Below are 14,319 nucleotides of genomic sequence, written 5' to 3' on the forward strand. Positions count from 1 at the left end.
AGTTGTTTTAAAGCTCTGGGGATAGAAGCATTTTAATTAACAAACGTATCTATTTCAAAATGGAATTTATCCCAGTTACAGTTGCACAGAATAAAAAGAGAGTAAGCTAATGAAAAGAAAACACCTGTGGCTGAGCAAATGTTGGAGTCCTAGCCTAGCCTAGCCCACTTGTTTTTAACTTTTAAAGCCAAAGATTTTCGGTTAACTTTTAATTTTATTCTCGACAGCAGGAGTAAATGACATACACTATATTTATTTGCTAAATTGTTTGTCTGCGGGTTTTCAGGGTCCACTCTTGATTTCCTCTGCTTCTGTTCATCTCTTCCATCTAGTCCAACTCAATAAAAGATGAGTCATAACACACCAAACATCTAATGAAAATCTAATTTTGAGGTGCTTTAGTAAGGCTACATATTAAGTGTATTCACTATGAATATCTCCCATGTTGCTTTAGTTATTGCCATTAGTTTTTTTCACTCTAATTTGTAAAAACTATTTTTACTCATCTTCACATTGATTATTAACTCAGGGCCATCTTGCTCCAGGGCATTTGTGCAACTAACTGCTCCCCATGGAATGAATGATGCAAAAACATCCTCATAATGTCTAAAACTATTTATTAATGAAACACTGAATCTAGGCAACAAGTTTATACTCAACAAAATTGACAATGTTCATTTGTGCCTCTATTTACTTCAAATTCTTTGGTCAAAGTCTGGATGTTGAGCCATACAGTAGCTAGAACTAACTTCTGACTAGCAGGTAAGAGCTAATGTTATCTTAAAATAATATATACTGTATATATATTTATATATATATATTGATACAATCCAATGTAATGATTAAAGCAATATAACTTACATTTCAACAGCAAAAATCTAGAATTTGGGTTCAAGAAACCAACAAACCTAATGACACATTAATCATAAATCCATATGTCGGATATCAAATGATGTGTATGGTAAAAAGTTAGTCTAAGAAAAGCGTCTGTATTTTGATTTTTTTAAATATTTATTACACTTAGCAACACTATGGGAAAACATTAGTTGTGTACTCTGATGACGAATGCGAAGGTGTCGAAGTAGAAACATTTGTTTGTGTTGCTGACTATTTATGAATAAAGGGGATTATTAACAAACAAAAAAACCTAAAACTGTGAAAGTTGTAAAATCTGACAAAGTAATTAAAATTATGATTTGAAAAATGAGCAAAGGGTCTCTCCTCAAATCAATGCTTAGTCTTTTGGTATAATAGTCCTGAACAAATCTCTCACTCCTCTTCTTTCTCTGTCTCTCGCAGCGAGCTGATGTTGGACTCTCTGCTCTGACCATCACGCCTGAGCGGGAGAGCGTTGTAGACTTCACCACACGCTACATGGATTATTCCGTGGGCGTTCTGCTGCGCAAGGCCGAGCGCACAGTGGACATGTTTGCCTGCTTGGCACCCTTCGACCTGTCGCTGTGGGCGTGCATTGCAGGCACTGTGCTCCTCATTGGCATCCTGGTGTACTTGCTGAACTGGCTCAACCCACCGCGGCTGCCCATGGGATCAGTGTCTTCAACCACGCTGTACAATTCCATGTGGTTTGTGTATGGGTCCTTTGTACAGCAAGGTAAGCAAGACAATGGCTCAGCAATTGAATTTTATCTTCATTATACTAACTTTCAATCAGAATTTTCTTAATAATGAGAATATCATTGAAGTACATTTATTTCAGGAACTGTCACTAAGTGAAGCACATTATATATGTATTACTTACACAGATGAATGTTTGAAAGCCTTTATGTTAATTATGATCATTTTCTTCTTACAGTAATGGAAACATGTGATCAAAACAATAAATTAGAGCTTTATATATACAGTATATATATATATATATATCTATATATCTATATATATATAGATATATATATATATATATATATATATATATATATATGTATTCAAACATGTAGCTTTGATGAAAGGTATGTTAGATACCTGATTCAAGGTTGTCAATTTTCAAAACATACTTTTAATCTGACAAATTAGTCTCATCAAACACATATTCTAATTTATTGAATGTGATGGCGTGTGTGTATATATATATATATATATATATATCAACACTGAAAAATACCTCCTCAGGGTGGTGTAGATGTGAATTGACCTTTACGTTTTAGATCATTAGTCAGATTAGGACAAAATGGAGGGGGCATTTTGTTCAGCCATGGATTGAGAGGATGATAATAGCCTCATCTTGGGAATATGAGCAGAATCTCTCAGGCTCTGCTCAGGTATGGAACAGGCAATTTAGGAAGGTTTTAAATGTCATCAGCAAAGTAACGGAGGGGAAGAAAAAAGAGGGAACATTTCAGAGCATTGAGGCAGAAAGAACATGTAAATGTGTTATGGTTGATACTTGTGTTTAATAAAGTGTCAGTATCTCTGTGCTGATAGGCTCTCAGTAAGTTCACATGCTTATTCCTGTCTTTCTGACTGAATAAGTCCTACTTTCCAGAGAGCTCAGTATTTGCTTTTTTTTCCTGCTCGAAGGCTGGCAATAGTTAATTTTTTAAGTGACATCAATTATGGAAATTTAGGGGGGTACATTTTTTGTTTCTAACACTGCTACTGAAACATTCCGTGCTCTGAATAAGCAAATGATGAGCATTTCACTATTTGGTAAATAATTTTCCATGTTTCTGCGGCAGCTAATGGCGGTAATGATGGTGACTATGATACATGCTAATTGCTACTTCATCTCCACAATCATCTCTCTTTTTAGCTGTACTTAACATTTTAGTCGTGGCATCATTAGTCTGAAAAAAGAGTGGAAGAAAGGGGATCTAATTCTTCAAGAGTGACTTTATGTATTGTCACACAGACGGCAAGATTTTATTTTAGCAGGAATTCCAAAATGTGAGTTCATCTTATCCCAAATCTATAATTACATTCTTTGTAGCTTTTTTTTATTTTAGAGATAGCATATTATTAACATGTTTCAGTTTCAGTAATAATTTTTTGCTTTAATATGTGAAACCGCCTTGCTATTTTTACACTAATTGCAACAGTTTTATTCCATTTTGTTAAAAAAGTCAATAAAGTAACCAGATCCACATCTCCTTTTCACATTTTGATACATTGTGACTGTGACTGGCCACAACAAACTAGGAACAGGTCTCTCAGGGGGCGTTTAAGTTGTTAGCAACATCTTAGAAGTTTTGTTCCAGAATTTGATGAAAGTATTCCCACACCAGGGCTGATATGTTCAATCTGATGTTCAGTGATGTTTTTTTCCCCAATTCTTTTCACATAGTTCAGTGATGGTCTTGTCTAAACAGAGTATCACAGTTTTTGCTGTGTTTCTACTACATGCCTTATGGCAAACTTTAACCAGGACTATCTGTAGCTTTTTTTCAAAAAGACTTTCTTGTGACAGGTCTGCCAGGAAACCAAGATGTATAAATTGTCAGACTACTGTCAAAATCATCTACCAGTAGAGCTGTGGCTCTCGTCCGCTCCTCCAGAGTTACCAAGGATCAAGTGTCTTGTTCTCTGATCAGGGCTTTTTAGTCTAAGTGGACTCACTTGTCTTGGTAGGTTTGCAGCTGTGGTCACTTGGCTTGGCTTAGCAGCATGGGATTTTAAACAGTGCTTTTTTTATATGCTTAAGTAAATACTTTAACAAATAGGGATTATTTTATATATTTATTACAATTTCATTTAAACAATCATGTTAATAAATTAGTAATTGAGTAGAATATGGCACATTTTCTCATTCCTAATCTCCTGCTCTACGGCTAACTGAATTGACCATCTCTACTTTCATTCTGGGACTATTTTGACCATATGGGACAGTGTAAACCAAGATGTTTACTTTGGCTGTTGGAAGAGATGCACCTTTTCATTGTCCTGTTTAAAACCTATAAATGTTTCAAACTAAATTACCCTGAGATGTCACAAATCCAGTTAAAGTACAATGAGGGCCCTACAGGCACAGCTGTTGTTCTTAACCTCCACCCCAATCCCTCCCTCTGCACATATACACACTCACACACACACCAACACATACAATATACACACCCATATCTGCATACAAATCTGTAGTTCTCTCTCGAATGTATCAGATTTTTGTGCTTAACTCTAAAATATTAGCTCGAGGGGAAATTGATTCAGATGCAAAGACATCCACAGCAGTAGGGAACTGGAGATAAGTAATAAAAGCAAATAGTCAAACATGACACCAGAATTTTGCTTTTGGCTCTGTCACTTCCATTGTCAGAGGGAGAAAGGCTGAGAGGCAAAAGAGGGAGGTGCAGAGGGATTACCCCCATCTTTGTCCAGCCTTCTCTTTTCTCATCTTTCTTCTTTTCACTTCCTCTTTGCATATTTCTTTTCCTCCCATCCGTTTCTCTCTATTATAGTTAGAATTTCCTCCATTACATCCTTTTATGCATCTTTGTCCCTACTCCTTCTCTTCCAGCCTCCACTCATTCCTCTTGTTGCTTTTTCTCTTCATGTTCTTCCTTTCACAAATTCTAGTCTTCCTTCATGTTCATCTGAATCACCAGGGCGCCAGCCAAGTGACTGTTTGTTTACAACGTGTCCCACAGGCCTCTCGGTCTGGCATGTGCGTGCAGAGGATGTTGTGAGAAAAAAAAAATCTGCATGCCATAAAGTATGTCTAATTGGTCTCAATGAGAGTGAGGGAGACTGAAGATAGAGGAAGAAAACCGAGGGAGTGGGAGAGGCTGCATATTTCAAAATCTTATGGCTGTTCTAATAATGGGACTGCTACATTGGTAGCCTACAGTGCTTTGCAAAAGTAAAAATATTCTGCATACACTATGTACTTAGCACATGTTATTCTCTTAAATGAAATCCAATGCCAATAGTTGCTCCTAGAAGTCACAAACTGTTAGAGAGTCCAGCTGTGTAATTTAATCTCTGTATAAAACACCAGCTGTTTTGTGAAGGTCTGGGAAGCTTAGGGAAGCTTAGTGAACAAACAGCATCATGAAGACCAAGTGTCACATCAAATAGGTCTGTAATAAAGCTCTGAACATTAAACAAAAGTCTGCATTAACATCAATATCTCAAGCTTTGAACATCTCAAAAAACATTGATTTATTATTGAAAATATATGGATATTTCTATCCCCTTATACTAACATCCAAGAGACCCACTGTAAATCTATGAGAACTGCAAAGATCCTTCGACTGACTTTGTGTTGGTCTAGCTCACCAAAATAAAACTGCATAAAATAAATTGAAGCTTGTGGTTATGTGACATGTAGAAATACTTCAAGGCTTATGAATAATATTATCAGGCACCACAGACCAGTAGATCCTAGGATTTATCAGCAATACAAAATCTACAGGAAGAAAATAGCCCATGACAAAAGAAAAGTGACTAACGCCTATAATGTATTGCCGTAATATAATCAGTGGTTGACACTTAGAAAAACCTCACCTACATTGACGTGCTTATAAATGTGACTCATTATTAGTATTGGCTGTGGTACCTCTCATCTTTGAAAAAGAGTCAGAACAGGAGCGAGACCATACATTCATACAGTGCCAACTATCACATAAAGGTTGTAAAAGTTGGATATACAACACTCTCAGGCAGAGCAAGGTCAGACACCATATCAGCCACCATTAAAAAAAAAACTTCTCTCAAACTTTCAAGAGCAATAAACTGCACTCAGATGGTGAACTCTGAGGTCTGAGGGTACACAATATTATTAAGCTATAAGAAAATACAATTTTGCTGCACAGATGCTTTTCTGAATACCAACCGACATATTGCAGCCCCTTGCAGTGGATTTGGCAGATGGAAGAGATAATCTATCAGTCCTCCTAGATAAACTGTGTGATATTCAAAACCTGATTTTGTTTTTTTGGTTGATTTCCCTTTGGTAAATAAGTTCAACATAAGCATTTTGAAGAGAAACAAATACAAGGTGAATAGTAATAGTGCAACAACCAGGTGCACTAAACAGTAAATTAAATAGGATAATTATTCTGTTGTTTTGTGAGACATTCACAGATCGACAAATGGATCTAACTTTAAACTAGAGTCGTCAGTAGACACATGAAGATGTGTGATAGAGTTCTCAAGGAGAATATTTTATTCTAAATTGGGCTGCTCTTTGGGTTTTGCTAAGCTAAGGGAGGGCATTCCAATATTTTTCAGGGCCAGAAGGTAAAAGAGTCAAGGCTGGAATGAATGATTACCAAGTGACAATATTAGGACAGCCAAGCAGGCAACATTAGCAGAGTGTATGTCATCGACCAGCCCATATGCAGGGGGCCCGGACAGTGTGTGGCCTGCGGGGATAGGGATGTGCACTCATTTGTAGTCTTGTGCACTAGGCCTTCGATCTAAAATGAGCCACCACAGGCAGTCAAACAAGCAGGGGAGCAGGAAGCAGGGGACTTGTGAGGCTTCAGGAAGATGGAAGAATAATCTAGCCAGCAGCAGTTTTGAGTGCTGGGTCATAAAGAAGGTCTCAGCGGTTCACACTGAAGTTTGGACAAAAAGAGCTCTGGTTAAGTGTTGATCAGACAGTCCTACTCCACTTACACTTCTTAGTAATTGAAAATCATGCAGAAGTGACTATTTTCTAAAATACTACTAATAAAAAAAACATAACAGAGCAAAATTATGCATTTTTAAAGATGTATTGCTGAAGACTGTTGTGCTTTATACAGCTTTTAAGTTATATTAATATTGGAGAGTGAACAAAGTCTGATGCAAGGCAGTTGACTATCATCTGGAAAAAATAAGACATGAATTTATTAATGGCATGACTAATTGTGCTTGTGATGGTGATTAGAAGGAATGCAGGTGAGCTAATTAAAAGTAAGAGTAATGCAATCTGGGGAACTAGATTGGTGAGAATATTACAGAACAAAATAATAAATAGGAATGTATGCACTGCACCTCTTCCACTCTCAAAAACTCCTGACATCAAGAAAATATCAGGGGAAAAATAACAGGTGCATCTCCATAATATGTAAGAACATAATTACATACAGAATGATACATTTCAGGCAATTATTTCTGTTAATTGCGATGATTATGGCTTACAGCTGAAACTTAAGATTCAGTTTTAGGGACATAAATAATTATTTGTAACACAGAAATGTTAAGATATAACCATGTATTATCCTCCACAGATTTGTAGACAGATCATGAAAGTTGTCTATCATATCGATCCGTCACATTGATAAAGTAGCATTAGTGAAGGTTGTGTGGAAGGTAAGAATATGGTGGAATAATAAAATGCAGAACCCACAAGGGTATTTGCTGTCAGCAGATTGTAAATCAAAGCTTATTCTAACATTTGAGTGAAATTCATAAGGACTCCGGACAACACAGACATTACAGGGTACCACATTCAACATCCCATGTTTAACTCCTGAATCCCAGACAATGTCAGAAGCACCTTACCTGTGATAAGCAGAGGATTTCATTTAAAAATCAAGTTCCCTACTGCAAGGAGAGATGGAGATTTGGAGAGATATGTCATTTACTGGTGTGTGCCCAGTGTATTTTGGGCATACACAATACATTGTGTCCAAAGTCACTACAGGTATTTGTCAAAACTTTTTAGAGCACATGCTTCCCTATGCTGACATGCATTACAGAAAAGCTGAGTTCATTTTCAAGCAGTAGTTTGGCTCCTTATCAAACTGCTGAAAGTACCAACCCCTGCTTTCATGACCGTAGCATCACTATGCTCGGTTGGCCAGCACATTCAGCTGACAAAACTGCATGGAAAATCAATAAAATGTTATCTATAGGGAGGTCACAGCAAGAGCGACAATGCAGGTGAGCTTGTTATTAAAGCAACCTCCACTTCCTTAACACCTCAACAGACTTACAAACTGATCACCCCCTTGCCACGCTCCATTGATGTAATATGCCATGCCAAAGGTGGCTCAACCAAGTATTGAGTGAAAATACTGTGGAGTATGTGGACATAATTTTCAGTAACCTCTACCTTCTGCATTAAGGTAATTTTTTGTTTAATGTAATACAACATAACATAACATAACTTTAAAATTAGCCGAAATAAATATTAAAATATAGTCCTATCTCTTATTCGTGTGTATCCTGGAGTTGTTGGCTGAGAATAAAACAGAAGTCAGAGCACTTCTTTAACTGACAGCAAACAAAATCAGGAGAGGAATACTGTATTACACAAATATAATGTGAAATAGATATTTCATCTTGTTTAAATATTTTATACCATCCTTTCTCCCTCTCCTAACTGCATCACTATACATTTATATTTCATTCTCTCATATCTCCTCAACCTTTCATCAACTGTAATTGCACGTTTTTAGCCATCTTCAATAACTATCTTTTACAAATCTTCCACCTTCTGCTTTCCTCCCTTAATTAAAGTCCAACCCAGTGGGGGAGGAAAACGTTGGTGTGGAGAAACAGACTGTTTTTGTGGGGGAATAAACATGGTGCCTGGATATGTGGTTTTATTTACATACATGCAGACAAAGTCCCAGCATGAGTGTTGCTTTCTTTCAATTAGAACTTTGTGGGGAACAGATCCATAGACTCGCATTCATGCTCATGCTGCATTGCTTCTTCTCATCCTCTGAAAGAAATTGCCCAGACACACAGACACATGGAGTCAAGGCCATAGGCCATAATCGGAGCTTTCATCTTTCCATCTGCTGCTCAAAACCTGTTTTTCTGTCTATTCCTTTCCACATCTCCTTTATTTCCTTCTGTCCCCCCACTGTGCATCTATCTGTTGGTATGAGTGAGAAGAAAGCTTTGTAGGAGAGAGATACTTTTCCAGAGCTAAAACTCGGTGGAGAGGAACACTTATGTGCGTGTATACATGCCTGTATGCATGTATAGCCCCCCAAAATTCAGTCTCCCACATTCTCCAAATCTCTCTGCCTCCTGCTGAGTTTTCTCAGTGTGACTGCCATGCTCATTCCCCACTCCCTGTTCCCTGTCTAGCTTCCTGGATGTGTCCTTCCCTCCATCATTATCCATGTCTCTGCTGTGATGCACTGCTGGGAAGTCAATACTATCATCATTTTCCTGGACTCATTTTTTTCTCTTTCATGGTTCCTTGGATTCACATATTTTTCTCTGACTGTTTTGAAATCCTAAAGTGGACCTAACTTGTGGACATCCATACCTTATGACTTTAGCCATCCATTTTTTTTATTTTTTCTTACCTCTATTCATCTTTAGCCCCTCCTTGACCACAGGAATGTGCTGCTGTGAAAGAGACCATCTCTCACCAGTGGCATTAAACACATGTCTCTCTCATGCCCTCTCTTCCATTTTATGCTCTTTTGTTCCCTTTCTGCTCGTCTCACAGCTGCCTCTTCTCCCTCCTTCATTCTTTTGCTCCCTCACTGTGGTCCTCTTGTCACAGCTACATCCTGTAAGGAACTTTGAAAGGGGCTCCTTCTGGCCTTCATCAAATGCACCAGTACAAAAACTTTACATGAATCCTGTTATAGGTCATCTACACTCTAGGAGCTATAACTTTCTGCATCATCTTGTTTCTTAGCAGGAAGTCCCACAATAAAATATTTAATGCTGATGAAATTCTTCCCGTGTAAACTACAGCATGCAATCTTTAGCCCTTTAGAAGTTTTTCATGTAATAACTTTGAAAAAGGCATGGGTGCAATATTCTGTAATTCACAACTGAGCTAGTGTGAGATCCATTAAAAATAAATTGCTCTAGATAACTAAATGCGTGTATATCCAACAGAAGGAATACTGTGCTTCATTTGGCTTGCAAATGTTCCAGTTCCAAACTGTGAAACCAGGTAAAATCACCTTTTTTCTGTGCTAAGTAACCAGATTGGCAGTGACAATGCAACCTTACATTGTATCAGTGTTTTAAGCTGAGCTCCATACATTAAAATATTGTGGTGTCAAACTTGCATATAGACTAAATGGAAATAAATATTTCATTATTCTATCGCTACTATTTATGCATGAAGCTGCTGCACTGGATTTTTTAAACTTGAAAGTTCAGGTTTTTGATTGCATTTAAAACACACTTTAATAAAAGGTAATGAAGAACTATTCAAGAACTTTTTTAAAACTTCTATATTAAAGCAAACCTTCTGCAGCAAAGAAATCGACTGCCTCTGATTCGATCACACTAATATATCCATCCACATCTACTATATTCCCAAGCTGCTCCTAGGACAGAAGAGATTTAGATAAGCTCCACGGTGTTTTAATTTTTCTACAAATGCCTTCTCCAAGTGTGACATACCCAGAAAACTCTTGGAAACACAGAAACCACCTTGACAAGCTCCTTTTCATTTAGAGGAGCAGGTAATCTACCCTGAACTCCCTCAAGATGCTCAGGCACTTCATCTTGTCCCTCATGCATTCCACACTGGAAGATCAATTTTGAATATCCACGATCTTGTAATTGCAGGTATAATCTATATCAAATGTCAATAGGTGACATTGGACCCTTTTGTTCAACTCAGCCATGGGACAAAACAAGAACTTAACTGCACACAGAAAACAACAACCAGAGAGACCGGTGAAACTCTGAATACCCTGATTTTTTTTTTCATAACTCTGCTCCCGAGGAGGAGGTAGGGGAAAAAAAAAACTTTACTGAGGAGTAACAGATGGAATCCCAGTGACATCGTGGAGTTACAAACTCTAGCTTTTAAACTTGCTTGCTCTGCATCTAATTTATGTGCCACTTCAATCAGACACATACCCCAGCTGCCATGTCTTTTCTGTTATTTGACCTACTGAACTCAAAATGCCCTGCTGTTCATCAGAATGGTTCACAGTAAAACGTTGTGTCTGGGCAAAGAAAATAATTTTTGGATTAAACAATCTTAGCTGTTGATTATTTCATTATGTTTTGTTTTATTTCCGGTGCGCAACTGCTTGAGTTCCAGCAGAATACTGAGCCAAATACTTCAAAATTAATTTCCTTTCTTCCATCTCACTAACCTGCATAAAATATGTTGACATATTTTCTATAAATGTGCCAAACTGTCCTTCCATTTTCCAGGCTTATAATGCTAAAGCCAAAAGCTCTGTTAATTTTAAGATGGAAGCCACCACTTCTGGATTTAATTCACTCTCTCTTGGTTTGTGCTGTAAATAGCAACCTACCATCTTGGTTGTCCATCACTCCATTTCATCATTCACAGTGATAGCTACTTAAACCTACATTAAGAATCAATTGTCCAAAATGTCATTGATTTCTAATTTAGTAAATGGTTTTTGAAACACTGTTTTATTGAAATAGTGTTCAATTTCCTGTCTTTTTCTCATTATGAGCTGGTTGTTTGAATACCTAGCATCTGTTCTTTATCAACTTTCAGAGCTAATTTGATTGCATTCCCAACACCTCCAAACAAAAAGTGGTTCTGAAAAGCACAAATGCACAGCTAACTGCAATATCACTGAGTAATCTTGTTGGTTTCAGTTTTAATCTTTTTTGCTCCTATTTACAATTATTTCCTTGTAGTTTTCTTTTTATGTTATTTGTCTAGCATTTAAACTGGAAGTTGAAGTACTTTGATCATAAATGTTTTTTTGCAGAGAAGGTATTTGTGTGTAGGGCTTGTTGTTTAAAAATACTAGTATGAAGATTTGCTGTTTCTGTTACTCTCATGGCACGTAGTGCAGTTTGATTAGTAATTTCTGGTATTCAGGTATGACCTGTTAAATTTGTTTAAAGTACCAACAGTATTACTATTTGGCCTTGACACTGATTAATATTATGTTATTCATAGTCAAACCAAACATATTGTTGCACAACACTATGGATTACTAAATTTAGAGCTTGGGATTTTTGTACTCCAGACAAGGTCATAATTGCTCTATACCTCTCCTGCTCCATCCTTGCATGACTTGTGAAGAATGCAATATGCTGGAAATCCTCTTCTTGATGCAGATAGAAACCCCTCGACTTCCAAGGCCTTAGACCTAAAGGCACAAACTCTAATCTCAACTACTTCACAGGCAGTTTTAAACTATTGAAGTGGGTGGTAAAGATTGTTAAACCTAAAACAAGAGGTGCTTCAGCAAAGTGTTAGTTCAAAGGAGTGTGTTATTTTGCAAATTGGTTTCTACAGACTGTTGCATTATACTTGGAAGAAATTTTGAAGTGATTGATTAAAGTCTTTTTTTTTTGACAACTTGACATTTTAAGAGTGGTGTGTATTTTTTGTAAATCACTGAAAATACTGTTTACATTTTGACCTAGTTACAGTTTGTTTTAGTGCTGCCTTGTGAAAAAAAGCCTTAGATCAAATTCAGCAAACCAACTTGCTATCCTATGTAAATGCATCCTTCCACTGTAATGAAATCTCAAAATCTGATCATTCGGCAATGGTGAAGTTCAATCTTTGTTTTGGTCCCATATGAAGTGGTGAAGACACAGCATTATCAACTAGCTAGCTAATACTGTATTTTTGTCAACTAAGTAAGTCTAAACACTGAATCGAATTAGGGAATTAGAACATTTGATCCTAAAACTCCTCATTTGTTTGTTAGAAGGTGTAAATCTAGCCATGTTCAAACTGATATTATCAGCTTATTTGCAAAGATCCCATGTTTTTGCCTACTACATATTCTTGTTAGTGTCGGTCTGTTACAGATACTTCCTCACCTCCAGTGGGACCACCCCTGCTGTTTTCTTTCATGCTTGAGATTATTGTCACACAATGTGAGGTTCGTCTGCAAGTTTGAACAGCTTTTAGACGAGCCCCAGGAGCTGCAGTAACTTACTACCAACAAGAGAAAGATAAGAGCTGGACCCGGAAGGTGGCAGGATATATAAACATGATCAACACAAGCATCCCTTTTGCAGTATGTGTAATCTTGCTTGGAGTTCTGTGAACATCAATTTAAGATGTCTTGGAGGAAAACGAAAAACAGGGTTGTAATTACTTGTGAACCTCAGCTTTGCTCTGTTTTGTGGAGTGAACTTTGCAATAATGTCAACAAGATAGAAGATACGGTACAGATTATGGTGTGGCAGGAGCCATTTAGTAATTTAGAAATCTTTTAAGCTTGTATCGAGAATGGTGTGAAACACTGGCACAGCGAGAGCCACCTGGTGATTTGAGAGTATTTAGCTTGTACTGAGAAAGCTGTAGAGCATGATGTGACCTTGTTACAACCAACATAGAAAGACTTGCCTAAAGACCTACCTTAATTTATATAATCATGGCATATATTTAGCGAGGTATTATTATAAGGATTACTCCAATAATTGTGTCCTTAGTTACATCATAGTATCGTGCAATTGATTAAGCTTTTCTCAGCATCACATTTATTAAGTGAATCCACCACATCTCAAAGATGTTCTTTTGGATTGACATCGGGTGAACTGGGAGGCCGTTGTGATACAGTGAACTCTGTGGAGAGGAACACTGATGTGTGCTTATTGATGGCTGTATGCATGAATGCATAGCCCCTCAAATTCAGCCTGTAACATTTTTTTCCAAGCTGCCGTTGTTCAATCTTAATGTGTGAATTGTAGCCTCAGTTTACTATTCTCAGCTGACGAGAGTGGCACATAATGTGGTCATTTGCTTCTCTAGTACATCGTCATTAATGTGTTTGTGTGTTAAGATAGCCCAAGTACCTTGGTTGTAATGAGTGAGTGGCTTTTGAAGTAGCCTTTCCATCATTTTGGGCGGTGACGTCAGCAAGGCATTTTTGTCCAGGCGGCTGCTCCTTACTAGGTGCCTAAAAACATTAAGCTTAAAATGTGAAACAATTAAACAAGTAAAGTTTATATTCAGCAAAATGAGGTGTCTTTGACTTACAGTAATTTGACTTGCTTTACATCAACTGTCTTTTCATTGTGAGGAAGAATGTCACGTATTTAGTCGCTTTGATATTTTAGATATTTGTTTTTCCATATGCAAATGAGATATACATGCTGTCTCTGGTGTTCCGGGTCTCTGTGGTAATGTGTTAATGATGAGGCTGCATAAAACAATGAAAACATCTGTTGAGAGAACAATTCTTTAAAGAAAACAGATATAATGGTTATCTCTCAGTGTTTCACTCTATAGATCATCATGATGTTTGCTGAACATGGGTACCACCCACTAAATATGCATCTGTCAAAGTCAGCTTCAAAGCACAATGCTAACAGCTTGTTTTGTTCTACCCAGATTCCTTTTTTTCCAAGGAGACAGAGAAGCACTTGCTTCTAGGAGCAGTAATGAGAAGGATGTAGTAATTGTAATACAAGCATATTTATTTTGGGGCACTCTGTTGTTAACTGCCTCAGAGAAACAGACCATGAGAATCCTATTTATTACCCACA

At 37.3% G+C, this 14,319-nt stretch overlaps 1 protein-coding gene across 5 annotated transcripts in view; it reads left to right on the forward strand.

Moving 5' to 3' along the window:
- grid2 (glutamate receptor, ionotropic, delta 2) overlaps positions 1-14,319 on the forward strand; it is a 517,587-nt gene that overhangs the window by 409,178 nt on the left and 94,090 nt on the right. For all 5 annotated transcript variants that reach the window (XR_003597537.1, XM_028033208.1, XM_028033207.1 and 2 more), the window contains exon 11: positions 1,300-1,612. Coding sequence is in view for 4 of the 5 variants with exons in the window: in XM_028033208.1 (XP_027889009.1) it covers positions 1,300-1,612 (313 nt within the window). In the remaining variant the exon portion in view is untranslated. The remainder of the gene's footprint in view (positions 1-1,299; positions 1,613-14,319) is intronic.

This window comes from Xiphophorus couchianus, chromosome 12, assembly GCF_001444195.1.
Source record: "Xiphophorus couchianus chromosome 12, X_couchianus-1.0, whole genome shotgun sequence".
Taxonomy (NCBI): Eukaryota; Metazoa; Chordata; class Actinopteri; order Cyprinodontiformes; family Poeciliidae; genus Xiphophorus; species Xiphophorus couchianus.